Consider the following 12,733-nt stretch of genomic DNA (forward strand, 5'->3'; position numbering starts at 1 on the left):
ATGTTTTCCCCCTGTCGTTGCAACAAATATGCCTCCAGGTCATGTCCTCGTTTTCGAGTGTGTCCTGTTGCTGCCAGTGGTGATTTAGGACAGTTTAAAAACCATCCTCTGCCCTCTGCAGTGTCCCTGTGGATGCTCCCTCCCCTGCCCACACACGTTTAATTACATTAAACAGCCGCTCCAGTACCTTGATGCTGAGAGTGGTCTTTTGGTCAGCCCATGAGCTGAGCCAGCCACAGATCAATGTCATTGATTGGAAAATGCACAGTGTGACAGATGGGAGCATTCTGGGGAAGTGACAGAGAATGGGAGCCCATCAGTAGAGGTTTTCTGGCCGAATTGTTCTGTTACATCCAAATGGAGTTAGCACAGCTGGAAGAGAGAGCCAACAAAAATTGGGGTTTGGTTTGTTGGTGTGTGGAGTTGTGTGCATGCCATTCATCTGCCTGAATGCAGTACTGCTGGGTACGGCTGGGTGAGGCCAGAATGTTCCTGATTCTCCTGAAGGCAAGCTCATGAACAGCCTGTCAGCTGCTCAGCCAGGGTTTTGGAGAGATTAGGAGCATATCATTTAAATGCAGCAAGGGGGGGGAGAATTATTTGTTTTAACGGAAGTTTTGGGTGTTTTCAAGCTTGTTTTTATTCCCAGGCTCATTCAAACAGATGGCTGGAGCAGACAGTATTGCCCACAAGCAGCAGTATGGATTCAATTCAAACTCGGAGTGGATGTGCCTGCAGTTTGTACTCAGCATAGCTCTAATGTTTCTGTTCTTTTTGTTACTCTGACTCTCGTTGAGAAATTTATGTTCTGTGGAGGAAATACTGGGGAGGTTGCTTTAGAAAGTACCCTGTAGGTGAGACCTTTGAACTGTAGTACTTCAGGATGTAATTTAAGGAGTATATTTATCATGGCTTACATATTTGTGATTGAATGGTGAGTTTAAGAGAAGAAAAACTTGACAATTTGTTCTCACTTTAGCATGTCAGTTATGCTTATATATAGCAGAATAATTCCCCTCCCTCCACCTCCCCGCAGTGGTTCTGGAAGCAGCAGTGTTTTATCAAGCTAAAATTAGTCTACTGGACTATTATAATGGAGTTACTGAAAACCAGTTGTAGATTACTCCTCCAGTGGTTAGAGAGGTCTCGTGATTTCTGCACTAGCTTGTTCACAGCCAATTTTATATCTTTTTAATCTTGTGTCAGTGCTGACTTTTGGGGGTGAAAAGGTCCCCTTTTGTGCTTGCTCTTCCTGTATTTGTAGGGTACAGTCAATTAATTTTATGTTTTTTCTAACTAAGCTACAGCAGTCAGACTTTTCTCTTGCATGAAACTCTTCTCTGTTCCCATTTTAGCTTAATAATTATTTTGCACGCTTGTTCCAGTTTTGATAAGAATTGATTTTTTTTTTATTTCTTTTTGAAACTTGATCACAATGGCACCTTCTTTTTTTTTTTTTCTTTTTTTCAGTGGAAAATCACCTAGTGCCTTGTGCAGTGGCTCTTTTCACAGCAGAAAGTGTTTTATTTAAGAGAGAAAAACTGTAGGACCTCCCTTTCCTTTTTTCCCTTGCGGCACTTTGGTTGTTATTTGTGATCTCTGTAATAATGCATGTGCTATTGCTCCTCTCTCGTTGTCAACATGTTTTTTACACAGTGTATAAGAATTCATAACACCTTTTCACTAAACTTTATTTGCACATTCTTGTTGTTTTAAATATCATGTGTCTCTTACTCCAGTCTTTTCACTATGTTATTCTGTTGGGCCTCACGTATTAGCATGGGACAGTATCTCTTAGTTTGGGATTGTTAACAAATACTAGCTTTTTCTTCTTCTCCATTGTTCTAAATAAAAATCTTACATGAGGTTTAGCATTCTTCAAGGATCAGTCTGACAACCTTCCTTTAACCGGCTGCTTTTTAGCCTTTTGTTTTAAAATTTATTTACCCACATGTACTGCCTGGTTGTTTATCAGTTATTAAAAATGAGAACAGAGTCGTGAATGATGAAACAGTCACTAAAGTAGTGGACTGCAGGGAACTAACTGGCATTATCTGCAAGGACATAAGGTGCAAAGCGAGGTGTCACTTTGCTGGGTAGCCTAGTGACTGCTGGTTAAGGCAAATGTCTGCATGCTGAGATAATGGTTATCTAACACATTTCTGTTGAGCCCTCTATGGTTTGCAATTGTATCAGCCAGAGACTTGCAGGTACTGTTGCACAAGAGAGCTAGGCATAGTAATGAATAGAGACATGAATATTTTAACTGAATGATACCATAGCTACATATCAAACTCTTGTATGTCCTTCTGTTTTGAGTGATTCATGTTACAACATTAAGTCCCCGTGATACAGACTTCCAGGTTTGAAGGGAAGGACCACTGAAGAAATGCAAAATGCTGTACTAACCTGTGAAGTATTTTTATTTAGACTGTTTGCTTTTAATTGCAGTTAAACATGTATTTGTTATATTTAATTTATTTAAATACCTTAATTGGGTATTGCCAGAGAACCTCAGAATGCAGAACTGGCTTTGCAGCTCTCTTTTAAGACGTGCATCTTGAAAGGGGAGTAGAACTGTTTCACACAAAGCACTTTATGTAGCTGTGTGGGTAAAATCACTGCTTGACCTGAACTGAGCTGAATTTGCAGCCTGCAGTGGGGACTGTTGTGATGAAAAGCATGTCCTTTCACAGGGAAGGCTTGAGCACCACAGGCTTTTGGTGTGGAAAACTCCTTGCAAGGCTATGTGTGACATACACAACATCATATTTGCAAAGTAGAATTTGGTAACCAAGCTTTTTCTATAGCCCCAACAACCCAGAAAATTTCAGGAGATTGATCAGTTCTGGGCTGTTTGCTTATCTTCCTCCTCTGGCAGCAGTCAGCTACAGGGCCATGGGTTGGCAGAATTCTTACTCATCCTTAAGAGTTCCTCTGTGATTTCCTGTGAAGCTGTAGTGGTGCACACCTCTGGAGTACAACATCTACTCCAGCTACTACTAGGAGACAGGAATGTTTGGCTGGTTGGCTGAATAATCAGGAGCTTTGAAATATGGGACTTAATCATGTTTTACTGTTAACCACCAGCCATGATGAGAGCATTAATCATTGAACATTAGAGGTCAGTCAAATTTACCTAGGAATTAAGCATGCAGTGTCCTGTTGAGCTGAAGGTGGACTGAAGGAATCATGTGCCTGTATTTAGAAACTGTGATAAGCCTGAAATGCTCATTACTTACAAATCTAAACTGCTAAGAGATTTGTGAGACTTGAGCAAGCAGGAAATGAGTAACTGATGGGGTTTTTTTTCTCTTTGAAGTTATGTATGTATTTATACCTTTGAAATATTTTATTAACTTTATGTATCATATCCCCCTTTTTCCCCTCCAGTCACAAACCTCATCAATGAAAGAAAAATCCCATTATTTAGTAGGTGTGCTTTAGGTGGCTGGGTAGAAATCTTACAGTTTTGTCTGAAACAGAAGTTTGCTGTATATGAGAAGAATATACATGCTGTCAGCCTTAATTTTGTGAGGAAGCATGCTAAGTTTGTCATGCGGCAAAAGCACCCATAGTGTTTAAAAATATTGTGTTCCTTGCTATGGCTGTATTTACACTGGAAGCAGGACCTATTCCACCAAAAAAGTATGCCTCTTTCCTTCTGATGAGCAAGCTGTCTACTGATGTAATTTGACTGTGTTGAACTTGAAGTATCTTCAGTAGGCCTTCTGTGGTACTACTCTGGGTAGGACTACAGCCTTTGGCTCTCTGTGCAGGCAGTGGTATTTGCAAGTTTATCTCCCTAGTAAATCAAAGTTTCATCCCTTTCAAAAGCTACCAGCAAAATAACTTGTCGGATGAAATCTTACAGGACTGATCAAAGGTAGAATTCCCTGGCTGCATACAAAGGAGGAATGTGGGTAGAGTGGTACAAACACAGTAGTGTAGATTTGGGAGAAGAAGTCACCTTTTATTGGATGTGTAAAAACCAATTAGTGGCCAAGCCTTGGCATGCAGCACAAGGCTTTCTTAATGGATGCTTTATATTTTACTGGAATAGCTGTGTTGAAGGAATGTTCTATTTTGGTTTTTAGTTTTAGCTAGTGACTGTAGTTTTGACAGAGCCATCTCTATGTTAGAGGGATTGTGCTGTTTTACCTGTGGAATTAACACAGCAAAGGCACAGAGCCAAAGCAAGTAGCTTATTTCATTCCACATAGCTGTTGGTTTTTTGTTTGTTTGCTTTCTGATGGTCAGCCAGGGCTCTGCATGTTCAATTATAATTTTAATAATAGAAACTTCCTGAATATGTCACTTTGAGAGTAAGAAGCATAATATAATTGCTGACAGATGTATGATGGGGTTATACATGCTGAATGCAGATCCTAATATACAGTTTTGTGTTTTAACTTGTAAATTCCCATAAAATGTATTCATATGCTGTGTATAAAATACCAAGACTCATAAAACTGGAAATGTAACTGGATTTGCTATACAAGAAGCCAGGTGAGGAAACAGCAGTAATTCCCTCCCATTGTGGCCTTTCAGTACTTAAAGGGAGCTTTTAAAAAAGGTGGAGAGCAACTTTGTACAGGAGCAGATAGTGATAGGATGAGGGGGAATGGTTTTAAACTAAAAGAGGGGAGATTTAGATTAGATGTTAGGAGGAAATTCTTTACTCAGAAGGTAGTGAGGCACTGGAACAGGTTGCCTGGAGAAGTTGTGGATGTCACATCCCTACAAGTGTTCAAGGCCAAGCCAAGATATCTGCAAGGTCCCTTCCAAGCCCTTCTGAGTGCCTCTGCAGCAGACTCATTTGTCTTTGTGAAACATCCTAGCCTTGGTTTGAAAGAGAGACCCAAGGACCACTGCTAGTAGTGTACTCAAACTATAAATCACTCTTAGTAAAAATCCTTGCTGTGTTTTTGTTGGAATTTGTCTTGTCCTAATTTGTAGGTATTACTTCTTTTTAAGACTTTCTCTTACTACACTGAAAAGCCCATAATGGCTCACGTGTTTTCTCTATGAAGTGGTCGACTTTGCTTTTCATTTTGCTTGTATAAATTCTACAAAGAAGTTCCTTACGGAGACCAGCTTTTCTTAGTAGTGTTTATAACCTTTTCTTTCATGTCCTTTCCACTTCAGCTTCCTGCCTTAAATGTGAATATCAGAGCTGGATGCAGTTTTCTAACCTCAGTTTTGCTATTGTCATATACAGAGATGACATATCCTCTCCTCAGTAGTTAATATATCCAAGGATTCCTTTGACTTTTTCTGAGTTAAGATGTGCTTACTCTGGATTTATTGTATTTTAAACTTGAGGTACTGCAAAATCGTGGTTGCTTTTTTTTCAATTGCTCAACTCTATTACTAAGTGTTGGGTTTTTTGAAATATGTATTAGTATGAAGAAGCATTGACAGCAGGCTTTGATGTTGTTCCAAAATATAGTAAAATGCATATGCAGCATAGTTGGCTACATAAGGAATGTGTTTTTGGAAGGAGATGTGCTTTGAGAGTAAAGGAAATTAAGAAAATTATATGCAGTGTACAGTGGTAACTTTTGTCCACCTAAATGTACAAGAGGTGACTGTTACTTTTAGAGCGGTGCCTGGGAAATACAACCCTGCCTGCTTCATCTGTTTTATGTTCAGAAGACTTGAGTGCTTTCCTAAGCTGCCAGTTTATGGCTAGGGGAGAAGTCTAACTTGTTCCTCTTACAGTTTGAAAACCTGTTGTTTCATGATTACAATTAATTCTCTTGTTAGCTTTAAGTAAGAGGATTGTGGCTTTCATTCCCCTTCTCTTCAGAGTAAAGGATGGCTTGGATTGGTTTCCCTCTTCCAATACCAGGCTAGAACTGTATGTGTTGGTCCAGCTCTCAATTTAAGGTGCCTGCTTCTGTCCTAGTCTGAAGTAACGTGCTCAGTGGTCCCTATGGCATGACTATAGTGTTCTGGTAAAGAGCTGAAGAAAATGTAGCACTGGGGTTATTCTTAAGTGTGAGAGGATATAAATGCTGTGTTTTGTGCTGAGGTGTTAAGAATAATCTTGTCAGTGCAGTGAACTGATAATATCCTTCCTAATCCCATGGAGGAATTAAAAAAGCACAAACCCAGGAATCCTTATTCAGCCAAAGTCATCAGCCATTAAGACTCACTGTACAATGTAAACTCTTTTTTTTTTTTTGTTTGTTTGTTTTCTCAACAGGCCTGATAAGCAATTGTAGTTTTTAATGCTTGTTCATGAATTTCCTCTCTATTTGAGGAAATTGGTGATAAGTCTGTCAATGTTTTGTGAATTAAAAGCCTTGGCTCCTGGGGCCACTGTCAGTCCAGTAAGCTGCAGACTTCTCCAAAGCATGCAGCTCTTTAGACAGGCGCAATTCAGGGAGTGCAGTGACTGGAGTCAGGCCAGGCTGTTTGGAAACAACTGAGTGGGGAATACCTTGTGTCCCCTGGTGTCTGTCAGCTAAGTGATACTACCAAAAAACCACTATCCACAACAGGAGCAATTCCAATGGTAGTGGATATGAAGAGGGGAGAGAGGGAAGAGAGGAGAGCTGGCCCAACAGTATTTTGCTCAGATTTGTATCTAAGGTATGAGAGAGCATTTTGGTAGCTATAATTTTAAAGTAGACTAGTTTTTAATGATGCAAATGTCTCTACTGAGCAGCACGTAACAGAGCTAGTATGTCAATAAATAATTAACATAGCCAGTTTCATTCTCTGTAACTAGAATGTCTGAAAGTTTCATTTGTGCTTTTGAACCTGCCGCTAACTTCAGTTCGTTTCTCTGAGAGGTTACCTATGAAGCCTTTGTTTCTTTGTATTTCATCTCTGCCTTCTGCAGTGTCTGGAAGGATGTAATCTTTCCATTGTCTTCCTAATTAAAGAGCATCCTTCTTCAGTTTCCAAGGGGTAGGTAGCTACTACATCTGCTTGGAATCCCCGTGTGCTGTGTGAAATGGAAATGGGAAACCAAAGGGCTCTTTCTGCTCCAAAGGATCCATTTTCCAAGTTTGGGACCAGAAGCAAAAGATGGATACAGGCAGATGGGATGGGATTATGTAGAAACAACCAACCACTGCCTTTTTGTGCTTGCTGAAAAAGTATTAATAGTAAGTTATTTGTCAAAATATTATTATGCTAAATGTTGTGTAATCTCAATGTGAATGATACAGCTACGGCTGGTTCTTGTGTGAGTTCGGTACTATAGGACAGAAGTTCTGGGTCAGCTTGGTTTGATGAAGGAAAAGATAAAATATGGTTTGAGCTTGGTTTGGGTTTGATTTTCTTTTTTTTTTTTTTCAGTTCCTTGGAGGATTAGGAACTTGTATTTTAAAAATAACATAGTTAAGAGTTTTTATCTTGCCATTTAACCACGTATCTGCAGGATATTGCTCTGGCCAGGACATCTTCAGGGGGTCACTCTGGCCTGATACTGCAGAAAGAATTGGCAGTACTTTTTTGGGTTTCCTCCTTTTCCTGTTGTGGCTCTCTGATTTCTTCCCAGATGCAGGTTGTTCAACTTTGTACACCAGGTTCATGATGTAGATACTTAAACATGAAAAATGGTCCATTTTAAAGTGAAGGATTACTAGAAAAGATTTTTTTTTTTTCCCCACAAATGCACATGGTGGAATCTGCTTCTGTTTAGACTTCAAATGTAGAAGATGTAGAACTAAGTGCTTTTCATGAAGTTGGCCAATTCTGTTCCTAGAAACCTCTGATTTTTGCCTGCCAGCACTTAGGCCTGCTCTATTTATCTCTTCTGGATTCCAGTGCAGTCTGGTAGCAAATGGTAACGTGCATATCCAGCGAAGAGACATTTTTGAATGTTGCATGGTATAAAAAGAAACTATTTTTGCTGTTTGGAGAGGATAGAGAATGTTATCATCCTCCTCATCACACACAAAAAACTCTCATGGACGTTAATAAACATATTCTTGTGAATAAAACATTTTTACATTGCTTTTGATTGTGGGAAAAGTTAAATCAGCTAATTTTTAATTTTTCAGTTTGGTTTGGATCACCAAGACAAATCACTGTCTCAGGCTGGGCTATGTAAGCTCTTGAACTAATAGTTAGAAATGCTGGGAGATAAGCAGCAGAGCTGAGGTCTTGTTTTGGGTATTTCTGTAACACTTAAGAATTTACTTCCAGTAGGAGTATGTATATTTAACCTGACATATGCACAACAGACTTGAAGCATTCTTTTTTTAACTGATGCAGCTCTGACTTATAGCCTTAAATTATCTCTACAAGAGTACTGCTTCTTAAACTTTTATTTTTGGAAGCTCTTAATCTATTTGTATCAGAGAACAAGGTCATACAGTCCCTACAAGCTTTATCCTTATTTCCTACAAATCTCATTACTGTCTGGAGCACAAGCAGACAGGGATGTCTTAGTCCTGGACATCCTGGTAGGATTCAGAGAGGTGCTAATTACTGTGACAGGGAGACAGTGAAGTGTAGTTTAAGGAATATTTCTTTGCTGAGCTAGAACAAGTTTCCAGCTCAGTGACTGGATGCCACAGTGCAGTGTTAGTAACAAAAAGCCTTTTGAACAAGGAAAAAAGTCCCTTCATCTAGTCACGTGTGTTATACTGTAGCAATCAAGTACCTGGCAGTTGGTGAATCCATCTTTTCCTGTTAGCTGCCTGAGTCTAAGAGGAAGAACATGATGATCTCAGCAGAGGTGCTGCTGTTTGTGGTCAGGACTTTGATGAGAAAGGGTGAATTCCATGCAGGGTGCTGCCCACATTGCCCTCTGCTGCACTCCTAAACTTTGCAAGGCACCCAAAATCCATAGGCAGGTGCTCAGAACAATGGACTAGGCAAAGCAGGTGCATGTGGGTAAGCAACACACAAAGGAAAGCTGAAAGGAAAGCATGGAAGGCCTTGGATCAGCCTACAGGAGCTTGAAAAAGCACAGTTGCAAAATGAGAAAGTTTTCATATAGACATTTTTCTGGAATTTAGAAATTACAATAATAATTGATAATACAGTATTTGTTGCCTTCCAGAAGATGATGTGATGAAAAGTAATGTAGTGTGTGGTCACCTAAAAATTAACAGTATCACTTCCATTTGACAATTTGAAGAATAAAAGGAAGCAATCCGGCTTTGTGTTTTTTCAGGGGAATAAGATATTGTCAGAGGACTTTCCTATAAAGCAACCTACCTCAACAGATATACAACATAATTAGCCTACTTTTTTTTTTTTTTAATTAGTAAGTGGCAGATTAGGAGCTGTTACTGACTCGGGTCAGTTCTGGGTCATCAACTGCTCAGTATTTTGCCAGATTGTTGAGAGGGAAAAATAATTAAGATGCTAATTAAATATGGATCATGCAAATCTAGAAATTTCAAGTAATTTGTAAGACAAGATATGGAAGGAACATAAAGCTAATGTGTTTTGATGGCAGGTGAGTAAAAATACTGCACTGTATTTTGTGAAAAACAGTTTTGTGGTGTATGGGAGAGGTCTGTTTGTGTAGGCTTGTTTATAAACAAGGATATTTTGACTTCAGGGAGAGACTCTGGGCAGAGCAGGCAATTATAAAATATCAGGAAAATAGGGCACACAGTGAAGCATTTGCAACAAGTGAGAGTTGGAGGATTTTTGCCGAGGGGACATTTCTGAAAGGCTTAGTGACTGGGAATCTCTAGCAAATAAGAAGGGAATAGAAGAACCATGTAGGTTAAATGTTACCAAGCACTTTGGCACTGAACCAAGTTACAGAATCACTTTCCCTAGTGAAACCAGATGTGGACTGTGAAAGGTGTTCCTTGTAAAGGATCTCTGGGTAAGTTTTGCACAAATATGGGGTCCTCCAGAAGTATTTCTGAAGGATTTGAAAATGTGTCTTTCCTAATATGAGGAGCTAACTTTATATACATACATTTCTGCATAAAATTTATACATACATTTATGTATGTATATACAGCAAAAAAAATTATAATTGCATATTAATTATGTGTAATAATACCCAAAGTAACTACAATTAATATATAATAATTACATGTAAGAATGTCTTGGATGTAGATTCTTTTAACCTAACTTCTGCTGTGAAGTGGCAGTTAATATCCTGGAGGAACCCTGCTACTCAGTTACTGGTATTTGCATAAATCGTTAATCACTCCTCCCAGCGGCGCTGGGCTGAACATTGCAGTGCTGTGTCCCCGGGCACATGGGAGCCACTCCTGCTGCACGAGGAACGCCAGGAGGCTGCCCCAGATAGATGAATAGTTCTTTTTTTTCCTTTCTGTCCAGCAGTACAATCTAACAGACTTGAACAAAATTTTAATTTATGCCAAAGCTTCCTGGCTGCTTCAGTAATTCACAGAGCGATGCATCCACGTTGCCTGTCTATTAACTTTTTGCTTGCCAGTGTGCAGAAGGCTGGGTAGGTGTCTGGTTGTGTTCCTGAGATCCTGACATTTGCTTTGCTGTACAAATTAAAAATAGCAGCTGCTGTTGGTTTCACGTATCGGATGATTGCAGCAGAGCAGAGCGAGTGGGCTGTTGTCCTTCCTCCAGAGGACATTCAACAGTGGTAACTTGAAGAAGTTTAAGTGCTCACACATCTCAGGAGCACAAAAAAAAAGTAGTTTGTGGATGTATGAGAAGAGGAGGAGGGGTAGGAAAGGTTCTGTTATTTGTAATTTGTTACTTGAGATGTGATTAGTTTTTCACTTACAATAAAGAAGCATTTTAAAAAAGGTCTACTCAGCTGATGAATGCATTCCAGTTCACAAATGAGCATAACACTAACACAACATATGGAGAAAGAGGGGGTTTTGTGTTGGCTTTGAAATAGTCGTGTGACAACTGCATTTGGATTTAATACACTTTTTCATGGGAATACTTGTGTTTTAGCTCTCAGAGCTTTCCCTACAAGCAGTTGAAAGGCAAATGGTTAAAAGGAATGTATATAGTGGCAGTGACTCTAATTCTGTAGAGGAGTTTTACATATCAGTCTTCAGTGGGAACAAAGAAAAGAATCCCAGACAGAGAAAGCTAGGTTCCTAAAGGTTGAATGTGATGCTCCATAGCGCCATTAAAAGCTCCTGTAGATTTTCTGCAGTTTGGACAGGACAAATGAAGAGCAAATAGGTTGTGAGGTGGGAAGTCTGTTCAGGAAAACCATTGACACAGAAAAGAGTGCAGTATTAAACTGCTCTTTTGATTTCACTACAGAAATTAAAATGGTTACAAATGTACTGCTTAATTTGGACATATTTTTAAACTTATTTCTGGAACTGGGAGGTTTTCTTAAAATTATTTCAAGCAAATGGACTTTGCTCTTTCTGATTCCTTCACCTTCATATAAACCATTAGCCTATGCTGTGTGTCTGGGAACCTTGGCAGAAACCATTTAAGACAGAGAAACCTGAATTGCAGCTTTCCAGAATCGGTGAAGGAAAAAAGGCACAGAAAGGTGCTTTGTGTTACCAGTGATTTCTTCTTGCAAATAAAGTTAAAATAACATAGGTCTTGTCAGCAAAGCACAAGTGAACCATCAAAGGTTGCTTCCTAGGACTGGAGCCTTCAAATCCAATTTAAATGTTTCTGTCAACATATAAACCCAAAATATTAATTTCTTAAACATTTGTGTAATTCTTGTCCCTTGATGGGGCATTTGAACTCTTATGAACTGAAACAATCTTTTTCTTCCCTTAAGTATACCCTGAACTACTTGTTTATAGAGCTGAGATGCTTGGTATTCAGTCTGTACCTTGGTAATGAAAATGCTTACCCTGACAAAGAGGCTGTGGAGTGACAGCCAGTGTACTCTCTTGTTATTGTGAGTTTACTGGTCTAGTGCAGTGACCAGAAGAGTAGGAGGAGGTCTAATTTCAATCCCTGTCTTGCAAGTAAATTAAGCAGGAACAGATGTTGTCTGAGGGATCTGTCATTCACTTCCTTTCAGAATTATTCTGTGAAAAGTGGGATTTTTGTGGCTTGGAGAAAGGAGAGGAAAACTTCTAAATTAATGGCCAGGTCACACTCTAGGAGAAGGGGTACCTGGCCTTCAGCACTCCTGCACAGCTGACACATCCTGAAGTTCACATTTCCAGTTTGTCACTGGACCCAGTCTAAAGGCTACAGGTCGTTTGGGGTTTTTTTGTTACCTGTCTGGGTATTGTGTGGACTGGGAGTTGTGCAGCCCCCCAGCATGGGAAGGAGGTGGTGGTTATATTGAACTGTTTAACTGCTAGCTTAAACTACAAAACTTTTACTAATATTTAAAAACTACCTAGATTACCCTTCCTTGGGCAGGAAGAGGAAATTGCCAAAAAACATCAGAGAGAAAGAAGATACTTCGGTAGGAATGAATGAAGTGTTTGTGTAGAAGATCAGCCTTGGCTGAAAGAGAAGCACTGTATGACCATAGTGCAGAGATCTCTGTGGTGTGGTTTAATTTACTTCACCTTGGGATTCATAGGCTTAACATGCCTTTATACACTCAGTTGCACAGAACATGCTCTTCAATTGCATGAAAAGATCATGTCCACAGATTCCTGAATTTTGGTTTCTTCTCTCCAAGATTATTACAGTCCTGCAATGTTGGGTCTGAAAACTGATCAGGAAGTCCTTGGAGAACTTGTGAAAATGAAAGTTCCAGCAGTGGCAGAGCTGATGGAAAGACACGGAGTCATGTGGACCCTAGTGGTGTCACGCTGGTTTATATGCTTGTTCATTGACATTCTTCCAGTAGAGGTAA

The 12,733-nt window shown here is 39.5% G+C and overlaps 1 protein-coding gene across 2 annotated transcripts in view; it reads left to right on the forward strand.

The window, feature by feature from the left end:
* GRTP1 (growth hormone regulated TBC protein 1) overlaps nucleotides 1-12,733 on the forward strand; it is a 33,442-nt gene that overhangs the window by 17,848 nt on the left and 2,861 nt on the right. For both annotated transcript variants that reach the window (XM_064646454.1, XM_064646453.1), the window contains one exon: nucleotides 12,557-12,729. In XM_064646454.1, the coding sequence (XP_064502524.1) occupies nucleotides 12,557-12,729 (173 nt within the window). The remainder of the gene's footprint in view (nucleotides 1-12,556; nucleotides 12,730-12,733) is intronic.

This window comes from Pseudopipra pipra, chromosome 2, assembly GCF_036250125.1.
Source record: "Pseudopipra pipra isolate bDixPip1 chromosome 2, bDixPip1.hap1, whole genome shotgun sequence".
In the NCBI taxonomy this organism is placed as follows: domain Eukaryota; kingdom Metazoa; phylum Chordata; class Aves; order Passeriformes; family Pipridae; genus Pseudopipra; species Pseudopipra pipra.